This window comes from Nerophis ophidion, linkage group LG14 (genome assembly GCF_033978795.1).
Source record: "Nerophis ophidion isolate RoL-2023_Sa linkage group LG14, RoL_Noph_v1.0, whole genome shotgun sequence".
Classification (NCBI taxonomy): domain Eukaryota; kingdom Metazoa; phylum Chordata; class Actinopteri; order Syngnathiformes; family Syngnathidae; genus Nerophis; species Nerophis ophidion.
Window position 1 is genome coordinate 2,821,085 of NC_084624.1, and position 16,085 is coordinate 2,837,169.

The window sequence follows — 16,085 nt, forward strand, 5'->3', positions numbered from 1 at the left end:
GTCCAAAGCGCTACACGGGGTGCCATTTTCCACCCACAGCTCTTTATTGTTCTTCTGCATAGAAAAATAAAAATAATATATCATTAAATGTTAGATATTACACACATTTTCTTTAACAGCTATTAATACAAAGCTAAGATGTGGATGTTTTGTTCAGATTGCTTTGCAATTGTTTTACCTACATTGGATTGTTTTTTAAAATACTTAATACACACATCTATTAAATTTGCTTGAAAGATTTTAGACACCCCCGGAATCTCTCTCGTTATTTCTATATTGTTACGTTCCTGTCACTAGGGGACAGCATTATGAAGCCCAAGTCTTTTTTTTTTACTGTGATTTCAGCTCAAAAAAGCATTCACACACACAATGTCCTTCCTCTGCTTCATATAGCCAGAATATTGTCATACTTTGCCTTGAGGAGCTGGTCCTTCTTCATGCGGTATAAATGGTAGACAAACGGCACTCCAAGCGTCGCCTTCAGCCGCTTCCTGTTGGCCGTTTCCCAGTCCAGGCGACGGAAGCGTTTGCTCTTGGGGAACTTTTTGAGGATCTCCTTCAAGATTTCGTTTTTCTTGGTGATGAAATGTTTTGGTGACGCTGATAATTAAACAGTCCACAGGTTAAGTTGATTGAAAGACAGTTTCGGTACCCCGTGATGGATTAGAATCTCACCCATTTCACGAAGCTCCATTATGACTTTGTAGGCAGACAGGAACCTGAAAGGAAACTGTCGGCTCTGAAGGACCGCTTTCTGTTAACACATAAAAAGCATTTTTAAAAAAAGTAAGTATTCTATTAGCTATACTTGAACAAAAGGATGAAAATAAGAATGTCTGACCTTATTGTTAAGCCTGCTAAGAACCTTCTGGTGATGTGTCTGACTGATACCTTTACTGATCATGTTCCTCAGGTTCCTCAGCATGGCCATGAAAGGAAGAGACTTGTTGTCTGTACGGAATTCAGGAGTACATTTCAGCTCAGTGCACCTTTTATATCAGTTTTAAAACTTTGAGTGTGTTTCTGTCCGGAATATATGCGCTTATGTGGTCCTCTCCAAGGTTCTCATAGTCATCATTGTCACCGAGGTCCCACTGGGTGTGAGTTTTCCTTGCTCTTATGTGGGCCTACCGAGGATGCGGTAGTGGTTTGTGCAGCCCTTTGAGACATTAGTGATTTAGGGCTATATAAATGAACATTGATTGATTGATTGATATTAGTGTTTGTCGAGCAAATCTCAAGTCCTCTTATTTGCGCCTTGATTCTTGACTCTAGTCGAGTTATGTGACTCAAGTCCCCCACCTGTGCTGCGTACTGTCACACTCAGCAAAATTAACTACTACGAGATAACGAACAGAATTCATATTTTTACTGAATGTCTTATTGCGGTTTGTCACCATCATTTAATCTCAACATCCTTGCAAGACTTAATCACTGACAGGAAGTTGCATAGAAACACACTAGAAAGGAGTGCAGACATCCACCGAGGCATCTTGCATCTTGATTTTAAATGTGCATCATTAAAAAGATTATTGGTTTAGTCTTTATGTCCAATCTAGTGTTCTCCAAATCTGTTCACAAATCTGTGTGACCGGACCCGGTTCAAAACTTAATCAATGTGTCCACCGGTCGGTCATATTAAAGCTCAACAGGTTGAATCTAAATTGCTGAATCCAATGTTATTTTGAAGCCATATTAAAGCAACTTATTGAAGCAAAACTGCATACCAATGAGTTTCTCCCACGTAGTGGCATTGTTGCCCTCCAGACTGAGCAGACGCTCCCATGTCTCGGCCTCCTTCAGCTTCATCCTTTGTCCCGCCCTCTCATGCTCCCAAGCACCCGTCAACCCACTGCGGTTGAACGTCTTCAGGTCAGAAGGATACCTGTGAAGAAGACCCCCGCCTTGATGAAGTCACTTCCTCACAGCACCAAGTACACCACTGCATCATTTCGGAGGTTCTTACTTCCGTCCCAGCACGGCCATAACGTGCTGAGCTGGCTCTTTAATGTGAAACAGCTTGATCATCTTTTTCATGTTGAACTCACTTTGCTTCTTGTCCACCACAATCTTCTTATCCAACTTTAGCTACACACACACATTAGCAACAGATAAGCATTCCGTGCTTTCATTGCATTTGCAAGTCAGCAAATTGTCACTCACATATTTCTCTAAAGCAGATGTATCAGACCGGAGGAGGTTGGCCCATGTTTTCAGCTCCTTCTCAGTTGGTTTCTGCAAAAGTTTATTTAAAAAGAACATAGAAAACATTCAAAATTGATAAGTAATTATAAATTAACCGATTGATTTCCTCTCCATTTCTCAGCAAATAATGCATAGGCGTTAATGACAAGAGGTGTACACTTTGAGGCTGATCCAAATGTTCAAAAAGTGACCAGAAAGTTGTTTATTCAAGTAAAATGAATATTTGATAGGATGCCTTAATTTGTATAAAAATGTTTACGGGTGTAGCTAAAAATGCGGCTGTTTGAAGGAAAATTACTGTGGACGACACATTCTAAGAGCAGTATTTACAGATTTCTTTCCTTGGAAAACACACACAATAACACATTCTGAAATAAAAAGAACAGTGAGTGGATTTCTCTACCGTTCTTTTGTGTCTATTGCGGTTGTGCTTGCAGCGGTGTTTGCGCGTGTTGTACTTGGCCAGCTGATACTCGCTGAACTCTTTGAACTTGTCAGCCATGGCCTTCTTCAGACACATGGGCAGCGAGCGGCTGAAGCACTGCAAACACAACAAGCCGGGAGGTCAGCCAGGAGAAAAGAGGGCACTGCCGGTGACAGGTTGCAATGAGCTTGGCGCCGATTTACCGTCTTGTAGATGCGAATCACTTCCAGCCAATCGGACGGCAGCTGGATGATGGCACAGAAGTATCTGCGGACGTGACACTTGGAGGTGGGCTGGTTGGCAGCCAGAGCCAACAGGAAGTTGGCTGTGATGCGGATGTTTAACTCCTGTCTTGCATAAAGCGCCACCTAGATGGAAGAAGCACACAATGAGTGGTGAGTTGTTTTTTTAATTGAATTGAGGCGTTCATGTGAAACAAATATTTATTCTAAAAACATGATGGCTCTTTGACTGCTATTTTTGGTGTATGTTTCCCTTACCTTAAGAACAAACTGGGGGTCGGACACAGAAATATTCTTGACCATGTTTATGATTGTGGTCCACAAGCTCTCCTGAGAGTCCCAGTCCTTCTGACCCGGGGGGTCGCACTTATTGACCAGGGAGCAACACACCGCATTCAGCAGGCGATACTGTGGGAAAGAACATGAAAAGCACTTTGAAGCCATATGGCAATCATTTAAAGATGGCCATGTTGTTTAGTTAACGTCAAAGTTACCCATGTGATTAATCACAAAACAATATCTCAGTGGTCATTAGGGCTGTGAATCTTTGGGTGTCCCACGATTCAATTAAATATCGATTCTTGGGGTCACAATTTGATAATATATCGATTTTTTCGATTCGATTCGAGATTCAAAAACGATATTTTTCTGATTCAAAAGGATTGTGTATTCATTCAATACATAGATTTCAGCAGGATCTACCCCAGTCTGCTGACATTCCAACAGAGTTGTAGATTTTTTTTTTTTTTTACTTTTATAATTGTAAAAGGACAATGTTTTATCAACTGATTGCAATAATGTAAATTTGTTTTAACTATTAAACAAACCAAAAATATGACTTATTTTATCTTTGTGAAAACATTGGACACAGTGTGTTGTCAACCTTATGAGATGCCATGCAAGTGTAAGCCACTGTGACACTATTGTTCTTTTATTTTTATAAATGTCTAATGATAATGTCAATGAGGGATTTTTAATCACTGCTATGCTGAAATTATAACTAATATTGATACAGTTGTTGATAATATTCATTTTTGTTTCACTACTTTTGGTTTGTTCTGTGTGGTGCAGTTCTGAGTGTTGCTGGGTCAGGTTTGGTTTTGGAATTGGATTGCATTGTTATGGTATCGCTGTGTATTGTTTTGTTGGATTAATTAAAAAAATAACTAAATATATGTATATTTATATATAATATATATATATATATTTTTTAATCGATTTCTTAAAAATGAGAATCGATTCTGAATCGCACAACGTATTCGATTCGATTCGTATTGGAATCGATTTTTTCCAACACCCCTAGTGGTCATATATAAATACAGCCTAATACCTCCAGGTGCATCAAAGTGGAGAAGTGAGGAGGGAAGTTAAAGTTTTGTAAAGTTTGATAATTTTTTTTTTGCTGTCATTTAAATATGAAAGTAAAAAATTTGAATACATAAATGTTAATACAAAATAAATATAGCCGTGAAAGTTCAATACTAAGGTTGCTTGCAAATTAAGACTACCTACCTATACCCACCTCAAAAAACACAAAATTGTTCCACCTGAATAGTAGAAACCACAGCATGGAACACGCAACATGGTCGTCAAAACGTCATCAAAGCTCACTTTTAAGTATTCACACACACAACCCCAACATTTTGGAACATGGATAAGGTGATAGAAAAAAAATTACAATACATCTACAGTGGGGCAAAATAGTATTTAGTCAGCCAGCGATTGTGCAAGTTCTCCCACTTCAAATGATGACAGAGGTCTGTCATTTTCATCATAGGTACACTTCAACTGAGAGACAGAATGTGAAAAAAAAATCCAGGAATTCACATTTTAAAGAATTTATTTGTAAATTATGGTTGGGAATAAGTATTTGGTCACTTCAAACAAGGAAGATCTCTGGCTCTCACAGACCTGTAACTTCTTCTTTAAGAAGCTCTTCTGTCCTCCACTCGTTACCTGTATTAATGGCACTTGTTTGAACTCGTTATCTGTATAAAAGACACCTGTCCACCGCCTCAAACAGTCAGACCCCAAACTCCACTATGGCCAAGACCAAAGAGCTGTCGAAGGACACCAGGAAAATAATTGTAGACCTGCACCAGACTGGGAAGAGTGAATCTACTGTGGGAGCAATTATCAGAAAATGGAAGACATACAAGACCACTGATAATCTCCATCGATCTGAGGCTCCAGGTAAGATCTCATCCTGTGGGGTCAAAGTGATCATGAGAACGGTGAGCAAAAATTCCAGAACCACACGGTGGGACCTGGTGAATGACCTGCAGAGAGCTGGGACCAAAGTAACAAAGGTTACCATCAGTAACACACTACGCTGACAGGGAATCAAATCCTGCAGTGCCATATGTGTCCCCCTGCTTAAGCCAGTGCATGTCCAGGCCCGTCTGAAGTTTGCCAGAGAGCACATGGATGATACAGCAGAGGATTGGGAGAATATCATGTGGTCAGATGAAACCAAAATAGAACATTTTGGTATAAACTCAACTCGTCGTGTTTGGAGGAAGAAGAATACTGAGTTGCATCCCAAGAACACCATACGTGTTCTTGGGATGCAATATGTGAAGCATGTGGGTGGAAACATCATGCTTTGGGGTTGTTTTTCTGCTAAGGGGACAGGACTATTGATCCGTGTTAAGGAAAGAATGAATGGGGCCATGTATCGTGAGATTTTGAGCCAAAACCTCCTTCCATCAAAGAGAGCTTTGAATGCTTGACCAAATATTTAATTTTCCACCATAATTTACAAATAAATTCTTTAAAATTCCTACAATGTGAATTCCTGGAATTTTTTCCACATTCTGTCTCTCACAGTTGAAGTGTACCTATGATGAAAATGACAGACCTCTGTCATCATTTGAAGTGGGAGAACTTGCACAATCGTTGGCTGGCTAAATATTATTTTTTTGCCCCAATGTATCTGTGGCAGCATTGGAGAAAGTTATCTTTAAGTTTCACTTTTTCATATTTTATGTGCATCAGTTATGTGCATCTCATTGCACATAACTGTGGTGCGTTTAAAGACCCTTGATTAAAGTTATAAACAGCGGTATCACTTATTTTTACAGCCAGGGGGAGACTTATCAATATTAAACAATCATAATAATAATTAAAGTTAAAGTTAAAGTAGCAATGATTGTCACACACACACTAGGTGTGGTGAAATTTGTCCTCTGCATTTGACCCATCTCCTTGATCACCCCCTGGGAAGTGAGGGGAGCAGTGGGCAGCAGCGGTGCCGCGCCCGGGAATCATTTATGGTGATTTAACCCCCAATTCGGACCCTTGATGCTGAGTGCCAAGCAGGAAGGCGATGGGTCCCATTTTTATAGTCTTGACTCGGCCGGGGTTTGAACTCCCAACCTACCGATTTATGTAATATTATGATTGAAATTGACAATTTATAGGATTATTTAAAATTATACTCTGGCCACTTTATATAGAATTTGTTGGAACTTTTTTTTCATGTCTTTGGAGGTGGGAGGGGGCCTATCCCCAGGTGCATGTCTTTGGAAGTGGGAGGGGCCTATCCCCAGGTGCATGTCTTTGGAAGTGGGAGGAAGCCGGAGTACCCGGAGTGAACACACGCAGTCACGGGGAGAACATGCAAACTCCACACAGAAAGATCCCCAGCCCAGGATTGAACCCAGGACTACTCAGGACCTTCGTATTGTGAGGCAGACGCACTAACCCCTCCTCCACCGTGCTGCCCTATCCAAAAACCTCCAACAAAAATGACAATTTACTCTATTTAGAATAGAATAGAACAGAATAGAAAGTACTTTATTGACGCCTGTGGGAAATTCAGCCCCACAGTTCACTCACAATGTTCATCAAAATAGACAATAATAATAATATAATATAATATATTATATTATTTTATATATATATATAAAATGTATGAATAAAATATATGTAAATATACATATACATTTACATCTCGTGACATGAATATTAACCAAGTATTAGCAATATTGTTATAATAAGCGAATTATGTTTTGTCCAGAAGTCTGCTCACTCTTGCTGCCGCTGTTCAAAAAAGCTAAGTGCTATCTTTCTATCTGTGTGCTTCTAATTGTTTTACAGCTTTCTTTAGTGCTTCTCCAACATATTTAGTAGTCTTATCAAACTTACAAAGCACCCACTCTCTGTTTCATGGTCTCACTTTCAGCTAGCTAGTTGCTAAACTAGCAAAGCTAAGCTAGTCACTCTCCGAAGCTATTGCGCTCTGAAGACAGCAAGGACTTGACTCGGTGAAAGAAACAAAAGGGAGTATGGCTTCCTGTTCTTTGTGCACATTAAAGTTAAGTTAAAGTTAAAGTAGCAATGATTGTCACACACACACTAGGTGTGGTGAAATTTGTCCTCTGCATTTGACCCATCCCCTTGATCACCCCCTGGGAGGTGAGGGGAGAAGTGGGCAGCAGCGGTGCCGCGCCCGGGAATCATTTTTGGTGATTTAACCCCCAATTCCAACCCTTGATGCTGAGTGCCAAGCAGGGAGGTAATGGGTCCCATTTTTAAAGTCTTTGGTATGACTCGGCCGGGGTTTGAACTCACAACCTACTGATTTAAGGGAGGACATTCTAACCACTAGGCCACGGAGTAGTAGTAGTTTCTCATAGGTTGGCCCTACTAGAGGGCTACGACCGTTTGCTAATGTTACCTGTTGCTAGCTGACTAGCCCAGTTTGTAGCAGATCTAAGCGGCCTACAAGTCATGGTGAACCGTTTGAGACGCACAATAGATTTAGTCCTTTAGCTAGTCCGACACCCCAGTCTGCCAGACAGCACACAAAATTATTCATAATTTTTTCCACTTAACGGGGCAATTCCCCCTAAGTATACGAGCGCACATATTGCCTGTCCCCTTCAAAAGGGGTGGAGGGGTCACACTAACATCCAATTAAAACCTTAACCTTAGCCCTAACTTAAGTGATACATATAAATCATGTGAGGTGCTTACTATGAGGTCTGTCACACCGCTCTCTCTTCATTTGGCTGTTATATCGTCCCCCTGGGCCCTATTCAATCTTCTCAGCGAATTTTCAGTTTGATGCTCTTCAAGTGACACACGCAGACAACATAATTATAATGTATATTTTAATATCCATATGAATACCCCGTCAGACCCTTCGTGCGTGGCGCTCCAGACCATAATTGATGGCTGTGGTCTTAAACAAAAAATAAATTAACCCACACATCGCAACGGGAATACGATTGATCTAGTCCTCGTCTTGGTTCTCACCACCTCCACAGTTATGGTACTCTCGTACACTAAAGTAATGTCCTATCATTACCTTATAAAATTAGAATTTATGTGTTATTGTCAACAAGCTACTAATAAACAATGCTTTAGCATCCGCCACAGCTACGACTCTTGCTGCCTCCTGCCCTCGGTATTGTAATTCTGTGGGCTCTATAGAAAACCTCACTAACAAATTTAATGATGCCCTGCACAACGCCATTGATAGTATAGCACCGCAAAAGCTTAAAAAAAAGGCCCATAAAAAGGTGTATCCCTTGTTTTTACAGAAGAAACCAGAGCTCTTAAACTATCATGAAGAAAGTTGGAACGCAAATGGGGTGCGAATAAACTTGGTTTTCCATCAAGCATGGAGTGATAGTTTAATAACTTAAAAACACACTCTTACCTCATCTAAAAGTAATTACCACTCCAATCTCATCCGCCTCAATAAAACAATCCTAAATATTTGTTTAATACAGTAGCATCGCTAACCCAAAATGGGACTTCTCCCATTAGCTCCACCCACTCGACAGATGACATTACGCAATTCTTTACTAAGACAATTGAACACATTAAAAGAAAGGTGATTAAAGATAACATGTCCCAGCTCCAATTGTGTTCTATTAACACAGATACAAAATGTATGTACGATGGATATTGGCCTCCAAAATATTCTCTCTCTTTTGAAAGAAATAACATTACAGAAACTCCTGCAACTCGTAAATGGGACAAAACAACATGTTTACTTGACCCACTTCCTGGGAAACTTATCAAGGAGCTGTTTGTAATATTAGGACCATCAGTACTAAATATTACTCATCACTTTCCTCTGGTACTGTTCTCCTAGCATTCGAAACAGCGGTTATTCATCCTCTGCTCAAAAGACTTAACCTCGATTCTGATCTCATGGTAAACTACCTGCCGGTGTCCCACCTCCCCTTTTTTCCGAAAGTCCTCGAAGAAATTGTTGCACGGCAGTTATATGAAAACTTAGCATCTAAAAATCTCTGTGAATCCTTCCAGTCCAGTTTCAGGGCAAATCCTTCTACTGAGACAGCCCTTGCAAAAGTGACTAATGATCTATTGCTAACTGCTTGCTGATGTGTCATCCATTTCGCTGCTATTTGATCTCAGCGCTGCTTTCGATACTGGTGATAATAACATTCTATTAGCACGTATAAAAACATGTATTGGTACCGTATGTCAGACTTGTACTTTTCTTGGTTTAACTCCTATCTTACTGACAGGATGCAGTGTGTCTCCCATAACTATGTGACCACGGAGTATGTTAAGCTAAAGTGCAAAGTTCCACAGGGTTCGCTTCTTGGCCCTGCACTCCTCAGCATCTACATGTTGCCGCTAGGTATCACATCTGCAGTCCCTTCCAAGGTTTCTCATTGGGTTGAGTTTTTCTTGCCCTGATGTGTGTTCAGATCCAAGGATGTTGTTGTGGTTTGTGCAGCCCTTTGAGGCATTTGTGATTAAGGGCTATATAAATAAACTTTGATTGATTGATTGACTGCAGACAAACTATTTTTAGCGATGCTCTGATCACAAAGAGCTAATTAGCTTGGCAAGCTAGAGTAATGACATACTCTAGCTGCTGTTGCATTGTCTCAGAGCTGGTAAAAATTAATTCTAGATAATAAATCATGCACCTTACCTGGAGAGTAAAAGGTTGAGGCCACAAACCGAGAAGTTGGTCAACTTTGACATCCAACTTATACCCGTAGATGGTTGAAAGACATGAAAAGACGCTTGTGTGCAACACCTTTTTTTTTGTTAATTACAAAGTTCCTTTGTAAGGATTATGATTAATTCGTCATCTAAACAAGAAGATATGAACATCCCATCAGTCAGCATCCCAAAGAGAGCAGTAAGTTATTGTTTTACTAAGTTCATAGTTTGTATTTCTTGTTTAGCACTTAGCAATACTGTTGCATGATGCTTAGTGTTTCCCTAAAGCTGGATAAGTTTAGCACACAGCTTATAAAACTTATAGGTCATCCTCCATATACTCAGGCTCAAAAATATAAGTTTGTGGATCATCATTTGTCCCAAAATAGTCTTTGTTGTCTCTTATTAAATATCTCATGAGTAGTAGTGTTGTTGAAGGGAAAAGTGATGAGTCTGTGAAATGAATATGCCGTGCCTGTTACTACAATACATACATACTTAAAGCATGTATATAAAACAATGATGGAGGCTTTTATAGTGGTTCATAGGCAGAATAGAGAAACTCCCATTGGCTCCATTGTTAGCTGACTTTTGATAGCATTTATTTAAAGTTTTGCATGTTTTTTTAAAAATTGCTTTTTAACTGAATTCATGCAGTAATTAGTTTTTTCGAGCATGTAAACATACCAAGTAATTCATGAGGTGTATGGGTCAACAACGTTTGGGTTTAGAGTGGGATGGGCAGGGCCTTCAGGTGTCTTGTGTATGGGGGTCCTAGAATTTGGTGTTACGCCCCTAAATACAGTAAGTCAGCGCAAAGATGAATGAAGAGACGCCGACTGGTGCAATTGCTGGCAAATCTTGCATTAAAATAAACCCCCATGGAACTTTAGATTAAATTGTTAACAAGTTTTAAACAAATACAGTGATGTGCATTGAAGCACAACACTGAAAATAACATTCTTAAATTGCATTTGTGTCAAAATATCAGTGTCTTTTTCAAAGTTAATTTAAAGTTTGCACACATGTTAAGTACTGTGATTAATCAAAACGCAAAAGTGTGATTAATCCTGTGGTTCTCAAAGTGGAGGGCGGGCACGGCACGGAGGTATGGTACAAATACATCCATCCATCCATTTTCCACCACTTATTCCTTTTTGGGGGCGCCCGCGCCTATCTCAGCTGCAATCGCCCCGATTGCAGCTGAGATAGAAATACTTATGTCATTTAATTTAAAAAAACAGACAAGCATCAAATGCTGGAATTGGGGGTTAAATCACCATAAATGATTCCCGGGCGCGGCACCGCTGCTGCCCACTGCTCCCCTCACCTCCCAGGGGGTGATCAAGGGTGATGGGTCAAACACAGAGAATAATTTTGTCACATCTAGTATGTGTGTGACAATCATTTGTACTTTAACTTTAAGTTAACACCATCTCTATGCCGACGTATATAATAAATTGCGATGTCCTGCTCACCCACCGCCAGTCATGCCCACCGCAAGTCAGAAAGCAGAAGACACAAATTGCGCTGAATATCAGAAAGTAGCTAGCTACCCTAATTTCTAATCTCAACTGAGCATGATTTAAGAGTGGCAGTATCAAGCCTGCAACCCCGTTTTGAAAAAATGTGCAGTGCAAAACAGGCCCATTGCAGCCACTAATGCTGTGATAAAAGATTTTTTAGCAAGGTAACTGTTCATCTTTTTACCAAAAGGCTGCATTTTCTTTCATTTTTTGCACAGATTGTAAAGTCAGTTCAATAGTTTAAAATGTTTCATCTTTTTGAAAAATACATTTATGTTATGTCAATAAACCTAAACTTGACTAATTATATGAACATTGTGACTTTTGTTTGTTGTGAGGGGGAGTCCAATTTTTTTTTTTTTCATCTAAAGGGGGGCCTGACAGAAAAAGTTTGAGAACCAATGAATTAATCGAACAAAATAAAAATGTAATCTATTGACAGCACTCGTATTTACCTTTATATTCTGGATCTCCTCCTCAATCTGCGGCTTCGTTTGGACCACCTCAGCAAATTCCTCATTTCTGACCACAGGTTTCTCCCCCTGGTTGCCTTTGTGGTCCAGTTCTGGGATATCAGCCTCCATAGCTAAGGATGCATCCTCCTCACTTTCCTCTTCAAACATTTGGTCATCCTCATCAGAATAGTGCTAGAGCCAAACACTCAGTTACAAAGAGGAAGAAAAAGCGAGAGAAGTCAGGAAAATGCTTATTTACCATGCTTGTTTCTTCAGCAGAGGACTGCTCAGCTTCAGATGTTTCATCTCCGGCGTCATCGTCTGTCCTCTGTACTCCTTCCCCCAAAGGGACGAAAAAATGCGGCTGGGAAAAGCGAGAGAGGAGAGCACTTTGGGGCATAGAGGTGGCGAGCAGATGGTTGGCCTGCGCCACATGGGATGAGTCGAGGAGCTTGTTCTGGGTGCTGATGAAGGGCAAAGAGAGTGGGGATGACAAGAGGAGGTTGGAGGAGGTGGAAGTCAGGCTGGAAGGAAGCAAGGAGATGCACGAGGACGTCTGGGGTGTAAAACTCAAGAGGGAAGTCTGCGAAAGCAGCTTGTTCTCCAGACTCGGTGGAACGTAGTTGGAGGTCAAACTTGTCCCACTTGTGGAAAAGCGGGGCTCCCTGGGTGCCATGCTTGTTTGCAAATTCAGCGGCTTCATTCCTGAATGGAGATAAATCGATTAACTCAACAAGACAAACAGCACGAGCTGAGGAGACAAAGTGCTCAGCATTCTTGACACTGTTTGTTCTACAATAGAGAAAGGTGTGGTGCCTCCAACAAAGCAGTCCATAAAGGGGGAACAAAGTCTGCACAGTGTATGAATGCTCAGCTTGAGCATGCTTCAGCTTCACAGTTCACACTCAAACATGATCCACAATGAAAAGATTTAGTTTGGAATGATCATCAGAAAGCAGCAACTCACTAGACCAGTACATGAGAATAACACAAATAAAGCAGCATTTGTTCATCTATCATCTTTGGGTGCCTTTTTAAGCTGACTCAACACCTATTCATGACATATTTACGTGGCTTTACAAGAAACCTTAATTTTAACTAAATATAAACTACACTAACGTGGACCCTGATTTAAACAAGTTGAAAAACTTATTTGGTGTTACCATTTAGTGGTCAATTGTACAAAATATTTACTGTACTGTGCAATCTACTAATAAAAGTCTCAATCAATCAAAACTCCAGCACCCGCCGTGACCCCAACAGGGACAAGCGGTAGAAAATGGATGGATGTTCCAACGAGTAATCAGCCTAGTTTGATGTGAACTACTTCAAAAACTTAATCCAATGTTTTAAAGAGCTGGAACCATCAAAACATGCGATGAGGTGGCAACTTGTCCAGGGTGTAACATGCCACCCACCCGAGTACAGCTGGGACAGGCTTCAGCCCTCCCGCGACCCAAGAGAGACAAGCGGTAGAAAAATTGATGGATTGATGTTTTCGAGCACATCTAGTAATGCTGCAATTAATCCAACCCTATTAACCCTTGTTTAATGTTCATATTGTAGAATTGTAAATGGGTTGCACTTATATAGCACTTTTCTACCTTCAAGGTACTCAAGGCGCTTTGACACTACTTCCACATTCACCCATTCACACACACATTCACACACTGATGGAGGGAGCTGCCATGCAAGGCCCCAACCACGACGCATCCGGAGCAAGGGTGAAGTGTGTTGCTCAAGGACACAGCGGACGTGACGAGGTTGGTAGAAAGTGGGGATCGAACCAGGAACCCTGAGGTTGCTGGTACGGCCACTATCCCAACCGGGTCACACCGTCCCAGATAACAATAGTGTTCATGTATCAAAACTAGTCTTACAAATAGGGCTGCACCATTGTGGCCAAAATAATAATTAAGATTTATTTTTTTAATCAATATTGAAATCACGTTAATTCATTATTTTTGGTAAAACAGTGTTGGAGTGGGGTGTGAACGCGATGCCATCATGTAATTTGCAATATTTAATAAAAAGGCTATTATAAACACTATCCACATATTCAAAGACAAATGTTTGTGTTTTTGTTCATTAATAGTATTGTGTCAGCTTTTCTTCCATTACATGATGCCTTTAATTCTATTTTACATTTTTAAAGAGGTCTTTTTTAACTTATGTACATTGACATAATGTACATAACTGTACCAAATGCATGTGCATGCTGCATCTTGACAGATCCATCAAGAGTTCTAGATTAAATCTGTCGCAGAGGAACTAACTACACACCACAAAACATCAGCAAAATGCTATGTCACATGAATCTTCCTATAAAGTAACAACTTTGTGAAATTAAAAAAAAAAAATGTTACTCAGACGGACCCGTTGCATTTTGTGGCTTTTAATGCCTCACAATCAAACACTTTTATATTAAAACTAACTTAACTAACGCTGGCTGATTAACAACAATATTAACTTTGCAAGAAAAATTTCACTGCCAGTCTCTGCATCCCACAGGGATTCTTCTTCTGTTTCTGCACCTGCGGTCCCCACACAAGGTTGCAACATTGTTTGTCAACACTGTCTGCTCTCATTTTCTCACACATTTGTCCCTCTGATGTTCTGTGTACCTGCACTCTGTCCTCCCGTACATAGAACATCAATTTCCACACTTCTATTAAAAATTTGCTCCATTTTGTCCACTAAGGACGCTGAGATCATTATCCATGCGTTTGTTACGTCTCATCTCGATTACTGTAACGTATTATTTTGGGGTCTCCCCATGTCTAGCATTATAAGATTACAGTTGGTACAAAATGCGGCTGCTAGACTTTTGACAAGAACAAGTAAGTTTGATCATATTAGGCCTATACCATATATACCTTTATATACATACATATATACCTATACTGTATATACATACATATATACCTTTATATACATATATACCTACATATATACCTATACTGGCTCACCTGCTCTGGCTTCCTGTGCACTTAAGATGTGACTTTAAGGTTTTACTACTTACGTATAAAATACTACACGGTCTAGCTCCATCCTATCTTGCCGATTGTATTGTACCATATGTCCCGGCAAGAAATCTGCGTTCAAAAGACTCTGGCTTATTAGTGATTGCTAGAGCCCAAAAAAAGTCTGCGGGCTATAGAGCGTTTTCCATTCGGGCTCCAGTACTCTGGAATGCCCTCCCGGTAACAGTTTGAGATGCTACCTCAGTAGAAGCATTTAAGTCCCATCTTAAAACTCATTTGTATACTTTAGCCTTTAAATAGACCTCCTTTTTAGACCAGTTGATCTGCCGTTTCTTTTCTTTTTCTCCTCAGTCTCCCCCTCCCTTGTGGAGGGGGTCTGGTCCAGTGGCCATGGATGAAGTACTGGCTGTCCAGAGTCGGGACCCAGGATGGACCGCTCGCCTGTGTATCGGTTGGAGACATCTCTACGCTGCTTATCTGCCTCCGCTTGGGATGGTTACACTTTGGATGGGTTTCTCGCTACTATAGATCCACTTTGGACTGGACTCACACTGTTATGTTAAATTCACTATGGATTGGACTTTCACAATATCATGTTAGACCCGCTCGACATCCATTGCTTTCGGCCCCCTGGGGGGGAGGGTTGCCCACATATGCAGTCCTCTCCAAGGTTTCTCATAGTCATCATTGTCACTGAGGTCCCACTGGGGTTAGTTTTCCTTGCCCTTATGTGGGCACTACTGGGGATGTCGTTGTGGTTTGTGCAGTCCTTTGAGACATTTGTGATTTAGGTCTATATAAATTAACATTGATTGATTGTCTTTTAGTAAAAAATGAAAACGGTCCCACAGACCCGAACACCAATGCAACAAAGCCTGACGACATGTTGGAGGTCATGTTGGACCTTGACTTAAGGCTTATTAAACACAAGTTTTTGAGATAGCCTCCAGCACCCCCTGCGACCCGAAAGGGACAAGCAGTAGAAAATGGATGGATGGAAGATTCAACAACAGCAGAAGTCAGACCAGCCATTAAACACGGTAAGTTGTATTCTTATGTGTAAAGTGTCGGGGTTTTGATAAAGATTTCGTTAAAACTCACCGACAGACATTGGAAGATAAACCTTTAGACGTGTGCTGTCCGCTGCTGAGTCATTCGATACAGAAGATTGTCCGATTTAACGTCGACTTCTCTACTTTTCCGGTATTTGTCCTCACTCGGCCAGCTGCGTCTGTCGAATGTACTGATTGGCTGACGCAACATGCTCATTAACGTAGTTGCGCGCTGATTGGTTCAAACAATACCCAGCT

General features: G+C 40.7%; 1 protein-coding gene across 3 annotated transcripts in view; it reads right to left on the reverse strand.

Annotated features, from left to right (window-relative positions):
• The window catches only part of tep1 (telomerase-associated protein 1), a 64,762-nt gene extending 48,734 nt beyond the window's left edge, over positions 1-16,028 (reverse strand). For all 3 annotated transcript variants that reach the window (XM_061919608.1, XM_061919607.1, XM_061919606.1), the window contains exons 1-12: positions 15,877-16,028; positions 12,051-12,496; positions 11,792-11,983; positions 3,130-3,279; positions 2,833-2,997; positions 2,609-2,746; positions 2,164-2,235; positions 1,967-2,088; positions 1,728-1,885; positions 842-951; positions 676-754; positions 411-600 (exon numbers count right to left, since the gene is read on the reverse strand). In XM_061919608.1, the coding sequence (XP_061775592.1) occupies positions 411-600; positions 676-754; positions 842-951; positions 1,728-1,885; positions 1,967-2,088; positions 2,164-2,235; positions 2,609-2,746; positions 2,833-2,997; positions 3,130-3,279; positions 11,792-11,983; positions 12,051-12,496; positions 15,877-15,886 (1,832 nt within the window). In that variant the 5' untranslated portion in view covers positions 15,887-16,028. The remainder of the gene's footprint in view (positions 1-410; positions 601-675; positions 755-841; positions 952-1,727; positions 1,886-1,966; positions 2,089-2,163; positions 2,236-2,608; positions 2,747-2,832; positions 2,998-3,129; positions 3,280-11,791; positions 11,984-12,050; positions 12,497-15,876) is intronic.
• Positions 16,029-16,085: the final 57 nt, after the last annotated feature.